Source organism: Sinohyriopsis cumingii, chromosome 1, assembly GCF_028554795.1.
Source record: "Sinohyriopsis cumingii isolate HCF-2022 chromosome 1, ASM2855479v2, whole genome shotgun sequence".
Classification (NCBI taxonomy): domain Eukaryota; kingdom Metazoa; phylum Mollusca; class Bivalvia; order Unionida; family Unionidae; genus Sinohyriopsis; species Sinohyriopsis cumingii.
The window spans coordinates 133,850,597-133,867,861 of record NC_142961.1 but is presented as its reverse complement, the minus strand read 5'-3'; the positions used below and the strand labels follow the sequence as shown (position 1 = coordinate 133,867,861).

The following is a 17,265-nucleotide window of genomic DNA, read 5'->3' as shown; positions in this document are numbered from 1 at the left end:
CTACCAAAGCATTCATCTACTCCATGACAACACATAAGTGACAGGCTTCCTGAAGGAGCACATCATACAAACTTGGCCACATCCACCATACAACCCTGGTTTAGTTCAGAAAGCTCTTTGGCTGAATAAAATTATCAAAGAGTCACCAAGAGGCAAAGGATTTGAAAGCCACAATGTGGTTGAAAGTACAACTTAACAGAGTATGAATAACATACAAAAAGTGGATACAAAATCGCTTTTAATAATTGAATAGAGGGCTGAGTGGTCAGTTGCTCATATTTTTGCAAGTGACTAAATAATGTTCCCAATCTTGCATTAATGAGAATTATATTTTTGTGAATATAGTTTGCTCCCTAAATTCACATTAATTCTGTTATTTGAAGAAGAAAAAAAAATCCATGTATTTTGTTGCCAATTTGACATTTCCTCTGAGATTATACATGGAATATGTACGATGGGTTTGTATCAGAATGTAAATTACACTAGGAGGTGAATTGAATCCTTGGCCCCTGCTTTTGTCACACCAAAGTCAATAATGAATTCATGTCCTCTACTTGTGTTATGCTAAGGTTAGTAATGATCCCATGTCCCTTACTTTTTTCACACCAAGATGAATAATGAATCCATGACACCTACTACTGTCAGGTAAGGTCAGTAATGGATCAGTGTCCCCTATTTTAATCACACTAAGGTCAGTAATGGATCAGTGTCCCCTATTTTAATCACACTAAGGTCAGTAATGGATCAGTGTCCCCTATTTTAATCACACTAAGGTCAATAATGGATCAGTGTCCCCTATTTTAATCACACTAAGGTCGATAATGGAGCAGTGTCCCCTATTTTAATCACACTAAGGTCAGTAATGGATCAATGTCCCCTATTTTAAACACTAAGGTCAGTAATGGATCATTGTCCCCTATTTTAATCACACTAAGGTCAGTAATGGATCAGTGTCCCCTATTTTAATCACACTAAGGTCAATAATGGATCAGTGTCCCCTGCTTTAATCACACTAAGGTCAATAATGGATCAGTGTCCCCTGTTTTAATCACACTAAGGTCAATAATGGATCAGTGTCCCCTGTTTTAATCACACTAAGGTCAATAATGGATCAGTGTCCCCTGTTTTAATCACACTAAGGTCAGTAATGGATCAGTGTCCCCTATTTTAATCACACTAAGGTCAATAATGGATCAGTGTCCCCTGTTTTAATCACACTAAGGTCAATAATGGATCAGTGTCCCCTGTTTTAATCACACTAAGGTCAATAATGGATCAGTGTCCCCTGTTTTAATCACACTAAGGTCAATAATGTTTGTATAGTCTAGCCTGCCTATCCAAAATGAAATGTGCCTCCCCACCACCACCACCCTCTGTGCAGTTTGGATAAATGGACTTCTAATTATACCTGAAAAGGAGATGGGAAATGTTATTATTTTTACCTCCTACATCTGTCTGGTATGATACAAATTTTCTTAAGTCTAAATTTTCATTCTCTGTCAGTCTACAAAAGTCAAAAATATTTCATATTCATGTTCAATCCTTGCACAAGAAACAATTTTCCTTTTAAAACTGTAAATTTTTATGCATAAGAATCACATTTTCTTTTTTAACTGTAACCATTTGATACATCTAAAAAAATAAATCATGAAAAGTGTGCAAAAATTGCATATAAAACAGCATTCATATTGACTTGAAACCAGCTGTAAAACGACATTAATCTTAAATCGTTGTAGGTCCTCGCTGTTTATGGCTGCTGTTCCATTAAAAATCTGCCATAATGGGGTTGTAAATGTACTATATGGGATAGTACTTATTTTGCAAATGTCATCTCTTTTTATTAGCTTTATCTACTGGCAAATTTATAAGCAAGGTTATTGCCATGGTAACTTAATCAATTAGATATTACTGTTTCTTGTATAGAACTGTTGTACATATTTATTAATTTCCATGATCAAAGTTGTGTCATCAGGTGTGCCGTTTGATTATATGAACATTTTGTCAGAATTTCTTTAGTCATAGACAGTTTTAAAAGAAATATTATAATGTCATTTAAACGTTTAGCAATTCATGCATTTTTCTAAACTTTAGAAAGACAAGATTTATTAATTTTCATCAAACAGATTTTCTTTCTGAAACATGAAACTGTTATTCCTCTGCATTTTACTTTCTCTTTATTATCGGCCTTTTGTTCTTTACTTTTACCTACTCTTCTTTTTTATAGTTACGGGGATATTAACTGTGTTGTGTTTTTATGCATACTGCATGAGTTCTGATCTTCATCATGGAATTATAGTTTTAGTCTAATGGTGTCAAGTGACAGCAAAAAACCTCAAGTTTGCTTTCTTTGTTCTTATGAGAACTTTGGGGGGGGGTATCTCACTTTCAACACATTGTTGGCCTCCGGTATATCTTGCAGTTGAAATGGAAGCCATGTCCTTTCCCAAGGACACACTGAGGCAAGTGACTTGGGCTGACATGAGTGGGTATCAAACCAATGATTTCAAAATTACAAGTTAAACACTCTACCAGCTGAACTACCTTAAAAATATAACACACGTTATCTAAATTTATCTTTACCATGCCCCTGCCTACAGGTTCTGTATGTCTATGTGTTACACAGTTTGATTTTTACTCGTATTACGACATTGTAATAATATTTTAAAAGACTTGTTTCCTAGTCCATACAGTGCACCAAGTTCAAAATAGTAAACGTGTCTAATGTTAATTATATACAGTGTGATGGTGATTTACACGAAGGTTACATTTTTTAAGCATGCACAAAATTGAATATTCGTGTAAATTGAAATCAGTTGCTCCTTATAAATTCAGTATGTTAAAATTAGGGAATGCTTCTGCAGAGTAGATTAAAAAAATAAAAGTTTTCATAAAAAGCATAGGGAATCGAACTTAAAACATAGGAAACATAAAATAAAAACATGAAATTATGAATTTTAATCAATAGAACATATCTATGTGTAATTAAAAAATGAAAGCTGCATTGAACAGTAGTGTTGATAATCTCTTTGAAACTGTCCGTAGAGAAAACAACGTTTACTTATCCTGTTCATAACTGTCTGTAGAGACAAAAGCAGGAGATCTGTAGAGACAACAGCAGGAGATAGGCTTAGGCGTGTAGGCATGCCACATGAAGTGGAAGGCTCATCTGGAGATGACACTCTGAAGAAAGAGTCCAGCGTAGTCTGAGTCTTATGTTTTTTTCTTTCGCAAAAGCTCTTCATAACAAGAAACTGCATCCATAACTTTGCGTTGATTAAGTGAACTTCGATTCATATCTGGATCATTATCCTCTGTTAAAGTGCAAGAAGCAGTGACATGACTTACGAAGTCAGACAAAACTTTCAATGTCAAAGTCCGAGCATGTTGCTGCTTACAAGCCTCTTGCTGTCTGGCAAATGCTTTTTGTTTTTCATCCAAATGCTCTTGTTTCAAATCCAGCAGGTCTTCATTTGTCAACTCCTCAGTGTCAGATTCCAAAAGCTGCTCGATGTCAATCTCTTGTAATGTCTCTTCTGCCAGTCTGACTTTGTTTGCAGCCTTTACACTGGCCTTATTTGCTGATGCAATGGTGTCTTCGATATCTAAGCCATCAGAATAATGATACAACTGAGGACAAAGTTTTTTCCCATCACTATTCATGCAGTGTGGTGAAACTTCCTGCCATGACATTTTTACAAATTGCAAGGCATCCTTGATGTTCAATGTCCTCCAGTAATCTTTCACTGTGATGTTCCGTTCATTTGTTTGCTTCACCAAATCATTTAAAACTTAACCACATATAATACGATTTGAAAGCCTTTATGACTCCCTGATCCAGTGGTTGCAAGAGGAATGCGATATTTGGTGGCAAATCTATGACTTTAATGTTTTCAGAATAGACTTCAATAGTTCTTTGATGGCTGGGGGCATTGTCTAAAAGTAATAAGATTTTAAGTGGAATGCCTTCTCTCTGGCATTAGTTTTTCAGCTCAAAATACACGTCCTTCTCAAAGTATTGCTTGAAAATTGCACAGGTCATCCACCCTTTCTTATAAGCTTACCAGTAGACGGTCAACTCCAAATCATTCATACCCCTTCTGGGCCCTGGGATTTTCAGAACGGTAAATTAAGAGAGGCTTCAACTTGGAGTCACCTTGTGCATTGCCTCCCAGGAGAAGTGTTAAGCGGTCTTTAGCAGCTTTAAAACTGGGCACAGTCTTCTCTTCCACCGAAATGTAAGTGCGGTCAGGCATTTTCTTCCAGTTTAGACCAGTTTCATCAACATTAAAAATCTGCTTTGCTGAATAATCACTGCTTTCAAAAGTCTTCTGCAGTCTGGTGGGAAAACCTCTTGCTGCTTCTTGATCAGCTCTTGATAGAGCTTTGCCACTTGTTTTAGCATTTTTAAAGCCAAAATGTGCTTTAAATTTGTGTAACCACCCAATACTTGGCATGAAAATCTTTTTGATCACCTTCTTCAGATACCGTGAGAATTTCGTACAATCTAGAGACTTTAGCACACACAATCGCTTGGCTAAGAGGAATTTTCTTCTTATGCTGATCGTCAAGCCACGTTGCCAACATCCTATCCATCCTGTCCATTATGTTGGGGCAGGAATAGCAACTTTTCTGGTTTGAAAGGGAGGTTCTAGCTTTCACACTTGCCTCTTTTTTTTCTTCGCACTTTCACATATTGTTCTACATATATTTTCACTAGTGTTCAAAGCATGCTTTATCATGGCGATACTCTGACCAGCTTCATACCTTTTCACTACTTCAAGTTTAACCTTTAAAGAAATAGCTTTCCTTGGTCTATTCGGACTATCACTTGCTCATCTTTTAGATTCCATCACTAATAACGTTCCAAAATTATTACAAACAATTTGTACATGTACTCAGCACTGAGGCCACAGTAAACAGAATGGTGGGGGCTTAAGAGATGGGCATTGTGGGTAATGTTTTCTTGTGATGGTGGCATAATCTGTATGTATGAGAGAGTTAACTCAATAGTAGCAATCTTTTTCACATTTTTCCCCATCTCGCATTATTTCAAATTCGCGTAAATTGAGGTTGCATAAATCTCTATCACACTGTAGTTATGTTTTACATTTCAGCTAAATTTTTCAAAGTTTAAAAATGATATAATAACAAGAAGACAAGATCAACATAACAACATCAGCATCTTCAATTTAAGAACTTAGTAATTTATAAATAGCAGAAATGTTTTATGAAAATCTTGAAACTGCCATAGGTGGGTTGGACTTTGTCATAGATGGTTTCAGAGCTACTGTAGAGGATGCGTAGTTTGTGCCATGTGGCAATTATTTAGGGCTAGATGACTGTTGTATTGATTTTGACTTACCGGCTTTGATCCTGTATTTAACAAGTGAGAACACATGGCATCATCATGAAATGTTTGAGATGCCTGAAGGTGAGCAAGCTAAGCATAAAATGACACAGTTTGGTTAAAATAGCTCAGCTGAGGTTCCATGGTAAACATAAAGAATGAGTCAACATACCCTAGTATTTTATACTATGTCTAGAATGAAAAGAAGCCAACACAGATTTTGATTGTTTATTATTCATTACAAAAGCCAGTGGGTTATATACGTCTATGGGTAATCCATTTTTTACACAATAGAAAAACGGGGCGTAATACATGAATGCATTTTATACTTAGACGTGTATTATATTCATTAATTAATGGTACTGTGGCCCACTGTTTCCATGACAAAGAACAAGTGATGATAATACTGCGGAGGGATCTATTGTCAAGCTTTGAACCAGTAACCTACAAATTTGAACCAGTAACCTACAAATATATAATGGATGCATTCATTTCCAATCTAAATTTTGTTCCCAGGCGACATCTCTTGGCCAGCAAGACCATGAGAAACAAATGCAATGGTGTATGACCTTGACACAAGACATAGCTTATATGTTCATTTTTGTTTACGCATGAGAGAGAGAAGGAAAACCGAGGCAGTGCTGGAGGAACAAATTAAAGATCCACTTGACACTTCATCGCTATGACTCAAAGTTTAAGTGACTTTTTTATTGTTGTTAGTGTTGCTTGTGGTGTAGCAGCATGTGTCAGATAATATACATTAGTGGATACTAGTAGTTACCATTATTTGGGATTAGATTTAAATAAGTGTACAATTTCAACAAGAACTTGTTATGCTAAAACAGTGCTATGTACTAGCAGTTATGTCCAGCATTTATGGTAAAGTATTCTTTCTTCAGCAAGGAAAATCTCTTAAATCACATGTCCAGATTGCACTTTAATTGGAATCTTTATCTCTGTTCAAAATAACGTCTTTAATCTTTCAGACTTTCAGTTGGATGAAACACAAAACAATTTAAGTTGCAACTCTATTAATTACAGCTTCTGAGGGCACGGAGAAAACATCAAAGCTCTTTGAATCAAAGGATTTTTTTTAATGTGAAAATATAAGTTGTGAACAGCATTGATTGTTCACCCATAATTTCTCCTCAGACATCTCCTGATTTGACACACATAATTATAATCCAAGGATTCTTGATTACTGGATGCTGAAAATGGTTTCCCCATTTTTTTTATTCAATATTTAATTGTGTTCTTGTCAATTACACTTGTAAGGCATGAAAATCAATATATAATAAACATCAGAAGTTCTCTGCTAGTGCTTGAAATCTACATACATTACCAACACAGTTTACAGAGTACAGGCTGCAAAACGTTTGCTTCACTACTGACTCAATCTTATCCTTAAATCCAATCTACAGGCTAATCCGGTTTGTAATTCTTTTATCCGCCAATATCAGAATAATAGTGTTGAAATGGGCATGATGGAGTGTGGCCACAAAACGTCAGTGGAATAAATTGTCTTTCGTCGCCATGGCAAGCATAGATGTGTCACAATCTATGTACTTTGCTGAAACAGATTTGCTAATCAATAGCCATTATTTGCAAATTTCCCCCTGTGGTTTTGTCGATATTTAAAAGTCAACAGATTTACCCAAACTAATGGCTACCTTCTGTTAAGCTTGTCAGTCTGTTGATTGTAATGGTTTTCCTACCTCCCCCCCTTTACCTTGAAATTACTGGCTTGATACATGGATGCAGCAGTGTCCTTTGTTTTCATTTACAATTTTCCAGTGAATATATAGTGAAAATTTCCAGCAAAAGCACTTTACTCTCTGACTTTTCTGTGAATAAAGGCAATTTGCTAGTTAATCAAAGATGCACCCTTGCGGACTTCACAAATGTCACCTGACATGCTGCTAAAACCAATAAAATCCCTAGAGACACTGGGACTCGAACATTAATTGATATGGTAGGTATGTTAGGATTAATAATAGTAAAGGAGCAGACTAAATTAGTTAATATTAGACTAAATACAATGAATTGTATACTGCAGAAATATTAAGTATGTTGATGAATTTGCCTCATACATATCAATTCATGTAAGAATGCTTTTTTAATCAAATATTGTCTATTAATTCATTCAGGTTGGGTTGTTGTTTTTTTTCCTTCCTTAATGCAAGTCTGTCATGCATTTTCTCATTTGGCCTTCTTCATTAATTAAGACATAATTTTTCAAAAGAATGTATGTATCATGGTTGCACACTTGTGTGACATAAAAGTGAATGCATCTGTTACTGAACAAATTTGCTGTACACCATACAACATCATTGTAACATGAAAATGTTAAATGTAGACAAAAAAAAATATTTGAAGATAAAAAAATTAAATCTTATCAGATTTTAAGAAAAATCTCCACAGTTGTTGAGCAAGTCCTGAATATATTTTCATCCAACTTAACAGTAGATGTTGAACAAATCCCAATTAGACATATCGTCAACTGCAAACGTAGATCCTGATCTGAAGTCACGATGTTTTGGTAGGTCTGAGTCTACTCCCAACAAAATGCATACACCCTGATGTGCCATTGCATTTTGCAAGACATATCTGGGTCTTTGCAGTATCTAGTTGGACTTTATAAGCTAGTATGGTCCCTACTAATAATGTGTAAATCTGACAGGCATCAATATAGGTCCATGATCCAGCGACCTTTGGAATTCCTGGTCCACTTAATTCTAGTAACGTATCGGGTAAAGCATTGCATTTCATGTCAGGGAGAGGTACCATTTGGAAGGTTATGTTCCAAAAGATGTTTTTCATGTTCATCGATGTGAACGCTCTGATTTGATTGGTGAATAGAAAGGTCAACAAAACATAACCTCATATTGGTGTACGTTAGATTCCACTCATATTATATCGGATTCCTAGACGATTTGGATTTGAAAATTGTTCCATGTAAACTTTTCAGCTTCTTGCATTACGCTGTCACTGGCCACGAGGCTGCAGATAACTTTCAACCACCACCTTTAAACAGTGTATAAAATGTAATTTAATAATTTTCACCCATAATGCACCACAGTAATGACCAACCAATCATTGTAATGGGCATGTGGATTTCCAAACTAGCCTTTACAGGAATGATCAGTGACTAACCAGTCAGGAGACAGATTCAGCTAGTAACTGGTCCATGATACTGGATTATCAGTTGAGACCAGGTACAGGTAGAAACATAAACTTGTTTATATTTTTTTTTTAAAATAAGCAACCTTGAGAACAGTCCATTCTGCAATATTTTTGGAGATCAAGAGACTAAAATCAGAAGCCAAAATGATTTTTAGCAAACTATAGGGTAATATCTCCCAAAATACAATTTTCCGTGGTGATTCCTATTACATTATGTATTTCATAAAAATTTGATAATATCTGTACTGTTGCTATATCAAATTGTGATCCACCCATGGCACAATAATACACGTATATAAACATTGTTTCAATCATAAGCTATTGATTCTGTTGATCAATAATAAATTTCCACTGATTAATTATTAAGGATGTAAGAAAATAAAGAGAACAAAAAATATTAAATATTAATAATTCCCATTTTCTAAATGAATTAAACATGGTACACAATTACTTCAAAATCCTGCCTGCTTTCCTTTCTCTCTCACTCATGCATAAGGGATAATTCGTGTGGAAATCTGGAGTGAGAGACAGAGAGAATTAAAGAATTTGGGAATGAAGAAACCTTTGAATTTGCACTGAGTAACCTGTAAGAACCTGGGGTATTGTAACAATACGTGCACACTTCCATGGGATTTGTCCATAGTGTTTGCAACAACAATGATACAAAGTTGTAATGGCTTGGTGAATTTCTTGGTTAGGAGGCACATGCATACTGTAATCTTGTAATCCTTGGTTTTTTTTTTTTTTGGTTTTTTTTTTCTTTCTTTCCCTATTTTCATTCTTAAACCTACAGTAAGTTTCTAAAAATTAAAATGTGTGATGGCTGCATCCCCCATCTCTTTCACCCTCACTATGTTGGCTGGTAAGGCATAATTAACCAACAGAGAAACGTATGGATTAACAATAATAATAAAAAAAATGCACTCGCTCTCTCGACTATTGTAGCATGTTACAGGTGAAAATCCACAAATAAAGAAGTGAATCAGATTTTCACCTGTGTCATGCAACAGTTTCTTTGGACCTATAATGATGGTACATTCCTCATTTGTACCATCATGCTTAAATCATATGTGTGTATAAAAAATGTATTATGTATACTGTTTCTTTGACATACCACTCCTATACATTTTTCATTACAAGGAATCTAGGCTTGCACAGTGTCTCTGTATATATATTGTGTGTGTGTGTGTGTGTGCATGTGTGTGTGTGTGTGTATCAGACACACACATGGGCTTGGCTGATGTGGGTATGTGAGAAAGCTTGCCAGTAGCTTTCCGTAGGTCGGTGGTTCTTACCGGAGTTATCCTAGGTTCTTCCTTCTGACTGCCACATATAGCTTATCATGTGCTGAAAAATGGTATTAATCCCAAAATAACAACAACCATGTAGCCTGTAATGAAAGCATTTATTTTATGAAGAACAAAGATTATGCTCTTGCCAGTTGAAAACCTGAATCATTCAAGATTACCAATATCTCCACGCTGTGCATCTTAAACAATTGAGTACACCTCTTATTTATGACTATAAGTGTTTTCAAAGATAAAGATCTTTTCATGCTGTACTTTCAGCAATTATTAACTTTATTTCAAAGAAAAGTATTTTTTATATTTAAATAGAATTTTGAAAGCAAATTTCATTCAAATCCTTTTTCAAATACCTGTACTCTCAATTGTATATCCTTTATACAATTCAGTTTCTGCTAGTATGTAAAGGGGATCAAGTAGAGCATAATTAAAAGAGATGTATCTGATATGCCAGGATAAATTGGTGTTTTTAATTGGTCCCACAGAGAATCCTTCTCATTATGAGGGTCTTTTAGTACACCTTTCAAAGGTGACTCCATTTAATTACCGAACCTAATTGATGTCTTGTCCTTTATTTAGTATGGTCTTGTAGCCATTTGTCTGACCTCAAAGCCATTCCCGTAGGAGAAGTGACTTCCACTCATTTCTGTTTTAGCTATAATGAAATTATCCCTCTAAAACCTCTAGAAACTCAGTTTGAGATAATTGTGCTTTATTGGGTAATTTCACAGAGAACAGGCTCTTTTTTAGTGGCAATTTTTCTAATTTGTTTCCCTCCAAGTTTTCAGTGTCTTTGACCATTTACAATTGATGACAGAAAAAATAAATAATGGCACAGAAACAGATTCCCAGTTGTAATTCTCTAATTGTGTCCAATTGAGATAGATTTTCTCCATTTTCAGTTTTGGCAATTTTGTATGGGATTTTTTGGAGTGGTAAAATTGCCCCAGTTTGTGCATTCATCCTCATTTTTGAAACCTAATTGCATACTGACAAACTGTGGCATAAATCCAGAACAAAAAAACATTTATAAAGGGGGGGGGATGCAACATACACACCAAACAAATGGAAAGTGAAGAGCCTTTCACAGTGGAGATAAAGATAAGTAGCTACAAAGTCCTGAGCCAATTCAAAAATAATAATTTTGAAACAACAACCTGTAGAAAATAATAAAATCCGCATAATTTACACAGAATTTATATACCAATAGCAAAATTTGTGCGTTTCAAAAATGAGAGATAATGGGAATGGAAGATGACATTTATGTTACCATGAATACAGAAGGGTTATACATTACCAAAGGAGACTGGGGGTTGCAATGCATTAAAACTTGTTGATAATTTATACAGAAATGGAATGAAATTAATTTGAATTGATTTTATTTAACAGACTTTATTGAATAAGCTCTATCAGTAAACAAAATGTACGACGAGATTAAATTGATCAAATGGAACGACAATTTACGTGTAAAAATCTTTAAATCTAACTTTCTAGGAAGGAAGAGAATCATTTGATGAAGAAACAAGTACATGTATATTTTTTTACAGATAACATTAAAAATGGGTTGATTTTAAATTTAAAACCTGTATTCTTGAGGGAAGGGGGTCTCACTATAATTGATCTTGTACCATTCTTTTTTTTTTTTCTTCATTATGTGGATCTATGTTTGAATCTGTTCATTTGGTATTGTTGTTGTTGTTGATGTTGTTTTAAGGGCGATGGTTGCATGACCCACATCAGGAATTTCATAAATACACCCTAATTATACATCACCTTATGTAATTGTTAAGTCTTGTCCAAGGAAGGTTGTGTCTTGCATAATTATTTTATCAGTGAAGCAGATCCCTAGGACAGTAATTGTGACCGGGTCATTTCCTTTATTGAGAGACCAGTCTAGTTTCTCTGAGATGGCCCTTTCTCACACAATCTTGTACAAAGGAAAAGTTGCAAAAAAGAGAAACTCTTCATCATTTGTTTCTGTATTTCAGGATCCCCAGTCTTCGGTGCAGCTTGGCTTGCGAATGGAAGAGATGATATTCAACTTGGCCGATACTCATTTATTTTTCAATGACCTAGAGGTGAGTAAATATGTTGTTTGTATTTGACCTTCTTTCTTGTGGCATATCTTTATTATTACATACATAAGAGTTAAAATATACAGAAATATTAGGTGAATTTTTTTCTTCATATTATGTGAAACTTCTGGCCTTTTATTTCACATTTGAAAATGCAAGATTTCAAATTATGCTATGTGATGCAGAAATATGTTTTTGCCAAAAGTATGATGTCAACAATTAAAACAAACATTTTGTGACTTTAAAGCAATAAATTGAACTGCCCTAACCTTTATAGATAGAATTCTGTTTTGTTGAAGATATTTGACTCAAAACCTTTAGCTTGCCTACAAGGGCGTTTCTCCTGCAGTGTTACTTGCTGTTTTGGTCAGAAACATTGTTTTTAAAAAATGTCCAAAAAATGGAAGTTGTCGTAGTAGATTAGCCCATTATAAACCAACCATTATTTTAAATCTACAAGTGAAGTAAATTGGGATTGGGGTGTGGTGGGTGTTGTGTTTGGAGTGTAAGGTCAAGTTAATTTTCGTTGGTTCAATTCGTGGTGAAGATTGGTATATACTATATTTTTTTTTAAGTTTTTTTTCCTGAATTATTACCAGATATATTTTATATTGTTGTACAGATAAAAGGATATGATTTATCCTCATCCCTTTTTAAAAAATCACCTTTTTTTGTACCACACAAAAAAGGTAATTGGATAGAATCGTAAGTTCAAATCCTTCTTACATTTGTATTGTTATCATGGTTGATGGGGGGAGGGATAAGTAACTTCAGTGACACCTTTATAGTGGACACCTAGTCATAGCAGACATTATATGTGTGGACTTTAACCTACATTTGTTTTTAAAGGATATATGTTTATAAAACATTTATGATGAATGATTGTAAATCTTTTTTTATTTAGATCATCTGTATAAAGGACACTTTCATAAAGGACACTTGTTGATAATACTTCATAAAGAATGATGGTATTAAAGACATATCATCTGTATCAGAATACTTGTATATAAAGTACATCTGTTTATATGGGACATATTATGAGGCCCCATGATTTTCCTTTATAGACAGGTTACATGGGATTTTTTCTTTACTAAGAAACAAATCTTTTTTCAAAACTTGAAATCCGACAAGAATATGGTGAGGAAAAGATCAGAATAACTGTTTTTAATGGGACAGAGCGGGGAAATATTTTGAGCCTGTAAATGCAGTCATAAAGTGCAGATATTAAATAACTAACACAAGTATAAAATTGGACAAAATGGAACTGATACTTGTTGCAAGTGAAGTGAAATTATCTGTTTATTTGTTGCAATGCAATTTGTCTGTTGGCCAGTATCCATGAAAAATCTAGCACTTGCCCCTCCCACAATTTATCCTCAGCTGACCAACCACTCAATCAGCTCTGGTAAACAGCATCGATCCTGATGCATTTTCACTCAGCTTGCCTCCTCAAATCAGCTTCAAGTAGTTATCATATTTCTTCCATGATAAGCCCCTCCACAACTTTCACAAAGGAATGTCGTATTTTTAATTTAGAAAGCTTTGTCCAATCACACACTTTCACCTCCTCTCCCCTTTTTTTCTCTGTTATGTTTCCTTGTTGCGCTATGCCCCTGCCCCCTTTCAGTTTATTTTGGGAGCCAAGAGAAGAAATACTGTAATGTTATAAAGTCTCAGAGGGACAGGCTTTCAGAGGTGTTCATATCTTAATTGAATACTTGACAAATCCATCATCTGCTTTGAATACTACTTGACATGTAATGTGGGATTGAGGGACTCTCAAAGGCTTTTGCTCTATTATAACATTTGGAGTGTACTGAATAAGAGTCAATTTGTACTGCAGGTCTCTGCAGCCTGAAAAACTCCCAATCATCATGATATGTACTGTATGTAATCCAGCTGCAAACAGCAGACTCTGATATGCCTTCCAATGATGAACCAGAAAATCAGGGTCTGTCTTGTTTGGACTATAAATCACTCCTAACATACTGCACAGACCTAGATCTACCAGTACATTATGCAGTGGTATATCCAAGTCTCTGTAGTTTGCATTTGGACTCAACTTGGAAGGAAATATACAACTGTATCATGTATGCTGAAGATGTGTACGTGTTACATATAATCTTCATTGCTACATTATTGTAATCTCACAAATTTTAGGCATTGTGTTAATGTTATAGCAAATATATGGAATATTACTGTAATCTTCCAAATTTGAAGCATTGTATAAGTTTTGTATAAAATGTATGGCATATTACTGTAATCAAACAAATTTTAGGCATTGTGTTAGTTTTATATCAAATAAATGGCATATTACTGCAATCTTCCAAATTTGAAGCATTGTGTAAACTTTGTATCAAATGTATGGCATATTACTTTAATCTCCAGAATTGTAAACATTGTGTAAGTGTCATATCAAATGTATGGCATATTTAATCTCCAAAATGAATGCAATGAATTGTAAAACTGGAAATAACAAAAGGTACTCACTGACTCAGCCACAAAGAAACTTGAAAGATTTGCATAAAATAGCAATTAAAGATAAGGTTTGTAGGAGTTTAAATAAAAGGTAGAACTAATCTTTGTACAAGTTGTCATGTAAGGGTCGTACAAGTCCTGTAGGGACTGTACAAGTTGTCATGTAGAGACAGACTGTTGACAGTGTCATGTAGGGATTGTACAAGTTGTTGTGTACAGAGACTAAACTTGTTTCAATTTGTGTACCAGCATTTTGATCAATAACCTATCTCTAAATTCTTCACACAGCCCAATTTCGTTTTAAAAAGTCCGATTGTTCTCAAATTCTGACTACCATGAGACATTATTTTGTTCAAAAGTCTTGTATGATAACAGGATATTATAGGTCCTTCAGAATTCAGCTTTGATATGCAGTGGGCTGGGATCAACCACTGCGTTCAACAGCCAAAGCTTTCATTTAATCAACCTGACTAAATCCAAATATACACTATTGTTACAACCAGATTTTTGCTAGGCAAATAACATCAGTTCCAGAGTTTTTGTCAAAATGTTAGACTTCTTGTTAGATTTAAATTGGGGGAAAAGGAGAGCCTGCAGTCAAAAATCATGGGTCCAATACCTGTAACCAAGCAAAATTCCCCAAAATGCGTAAAATATCACCCATCTGGTCATGTATGGACCAAATATGTAATATTTTCTACATATCAAAGGAACTGGTAGAATTGGGGACATTTATGGATCCAGTTTGAAGTAAGAAGGAAACTTAGTCTTTTACCAGCATCTTCATTGAAAATGAAAGCATGAGCCTTGACTTTGAGGAGTTAAAACTAATGATGTGTAAATGTAAATCATGATCCTTCAAAAGAACCATCTTGTTTTTCTGGTGAAAATATATTATGCAGTATTGTTCCAGATAATATATTCTTTGCTTTGTCATCTGTATTAATGGATGAAAGATGTTTTTTAAATTGTTAATTATTGAATAAATATTACTTCACCAGTTGAACATGCAAAAGACTGTCATAGGTACAGGCATAATGCAAGAGTTTTTCAAGTTAGCATTTGATGCATAGATGAGACAGCGTTACTATAGGAACAGGCACAATGGAGTCCTTTTTTTTTTGTTTTTTTTCTTCAAATTAGCATTTGCTGCATAGATGAGACAGAGTCACAGTCGAAACAGTCACAATGCACCAGTGTTTCATGCTAGGATTTGGTTTTTTTTCTTCTGAATCAGTGGATAGAACAAGTTTGAGGCCATCTAACAGATATATATTCATAATCTGTACCAGTCAAGTTCTTTCCCCTGACATGGAACAAAACGCAAATGCAGTTTATCTTCACTGGTATGCTTTCAAACTATTTGTAACTTTACAGTATAAATGAAATTCAGAATGATCTGGGATTTATGAAAATTGTATTCACTTTGTATAAAAAAATGTATATGCACAGATAGATGTCAAAGGAGACACCTAAGTAATTAGATCTGGGTCTGTGATAATGGATTGATCAGATGTATCAAAAGCTAGATGAAGCATGTTAAATTACATGGGTATTTAGTAACTAATCTTGATGTCACTGTAAAAAGAATATGAAACATACATGAGATGTCACTGTAAATGTAATAAGAATATGAAACAGATGAGACGTCGCTGTAAATGTAATAAGAATATGAAACTGAGATGTCACTGTAAACGTAATAAGAATATGAAACAGATGAGATGTCACTGTAAATGTAAAAATATGAAACATACAAGAGATGTCACTGTAAATGTAATAAGAGAATTTCATACATAGATGAGACATGACTGTAAATGTAACAATAATTTGATACATGGATATCACTAAAAATAATTAAAATTTGACAAATGGAGATGTTATTGTAAATAATAAACATTTGATACATGTACATACTTAACGGTCACTATAATTGTGATAAGTAGATGAGATGTTCCTGTAAATGTAATGAGCATTTGTTTTGTAAACCTTATTAGACATCAGTAAGACTTCAGTTTGGGATCTTATTTGATTGGCATCTTTTACCAGTTAACCAGATAGAAGCAAAATTTGTCAAACCCCCCCCCCCCCATTATTAATGGAATCATCCTTAAGCAGTTGAATCCTATTCATAGAGCTTTCCTATACTAACGAGACAAAAGCAAACAGATACCAATTGTAAATCTACACACTCATCAATAATACCAGATGGAAATACAAAAAATGTTTCTTCGTATCCGTAGATAAATAGAGATTGATTAGAGACAGATCCAAAATACAGATGCAGTACTGGTCAATTTATAATGTTTCCCTTCTTACTTTATGTTTCTGGTATATATCATTACACTGGTTTTGTTGTCCAGGTGGCCAGTAATTTGACTAATGCTTATTTTTTCTTTTGATTGCAGTAGTAAACACTTAAAAACAAATCTTTCCATTTTTCTTTTTAGTCGAAAATATACGAGTACCTTTGTCTGAAACATGAAATAACAACAAAAGTTTGGTTTATGAGGCAGGTTCAGCAAGCCATTGCTTGTGCTTATGGATGTAATTTTATTAACTGGAAGAAAAACATTACATTGAATGATAAACACCATAGTAAAATTGCACCATAAACTGAGGTTAATCGATCGCAATGCATTTTGCACATTCACATTTAAGCATATGTTTACATACTATTAAAATTTTCCTGTCGTTACTTTTTCATTTAAAATAAATACAGTCCACTTATCTGACACAGTGTTTGAAACTGAATTTGATTATCAGTAATATAACAATAAGAACAAGCAAGAATCACTAATAAAAAGTGTTGAATAGATAAAATTTGCAAAACTCAAGCAAATTCGGGATAAAATTAGTTCACTATTATAATGAATACGTT

The 17,265-nt window shown here is 34.3% G+C and overlaps 1 protein-coding gene across 5 annotated transcripts in view; it reads left to right on the top strand.

Annotated features, from left to right (window-relative positions):
- Positions 1–17,265, top strand: part of LOC149807888 (protein phosphatase EYA1-like) — a 365,190-nt gene that overhangs the window by 318,810 nt on the left and 29,115 nt on the right. For all 5 annotated transcript variants that reach the window (XM_089971692.1, XM_089971683.1, XM_089971677.1 and 2 more), the window contains one exon: positions 11,823–11,912. In XM_089971692.1, coding sequence (XP_089827818.1) covers positions 11,823–11,912 — 90 coding nt within the window. The remainder of the gene's footprint in view (positions 1–11,822; positions 11,913–17,265) is intronic.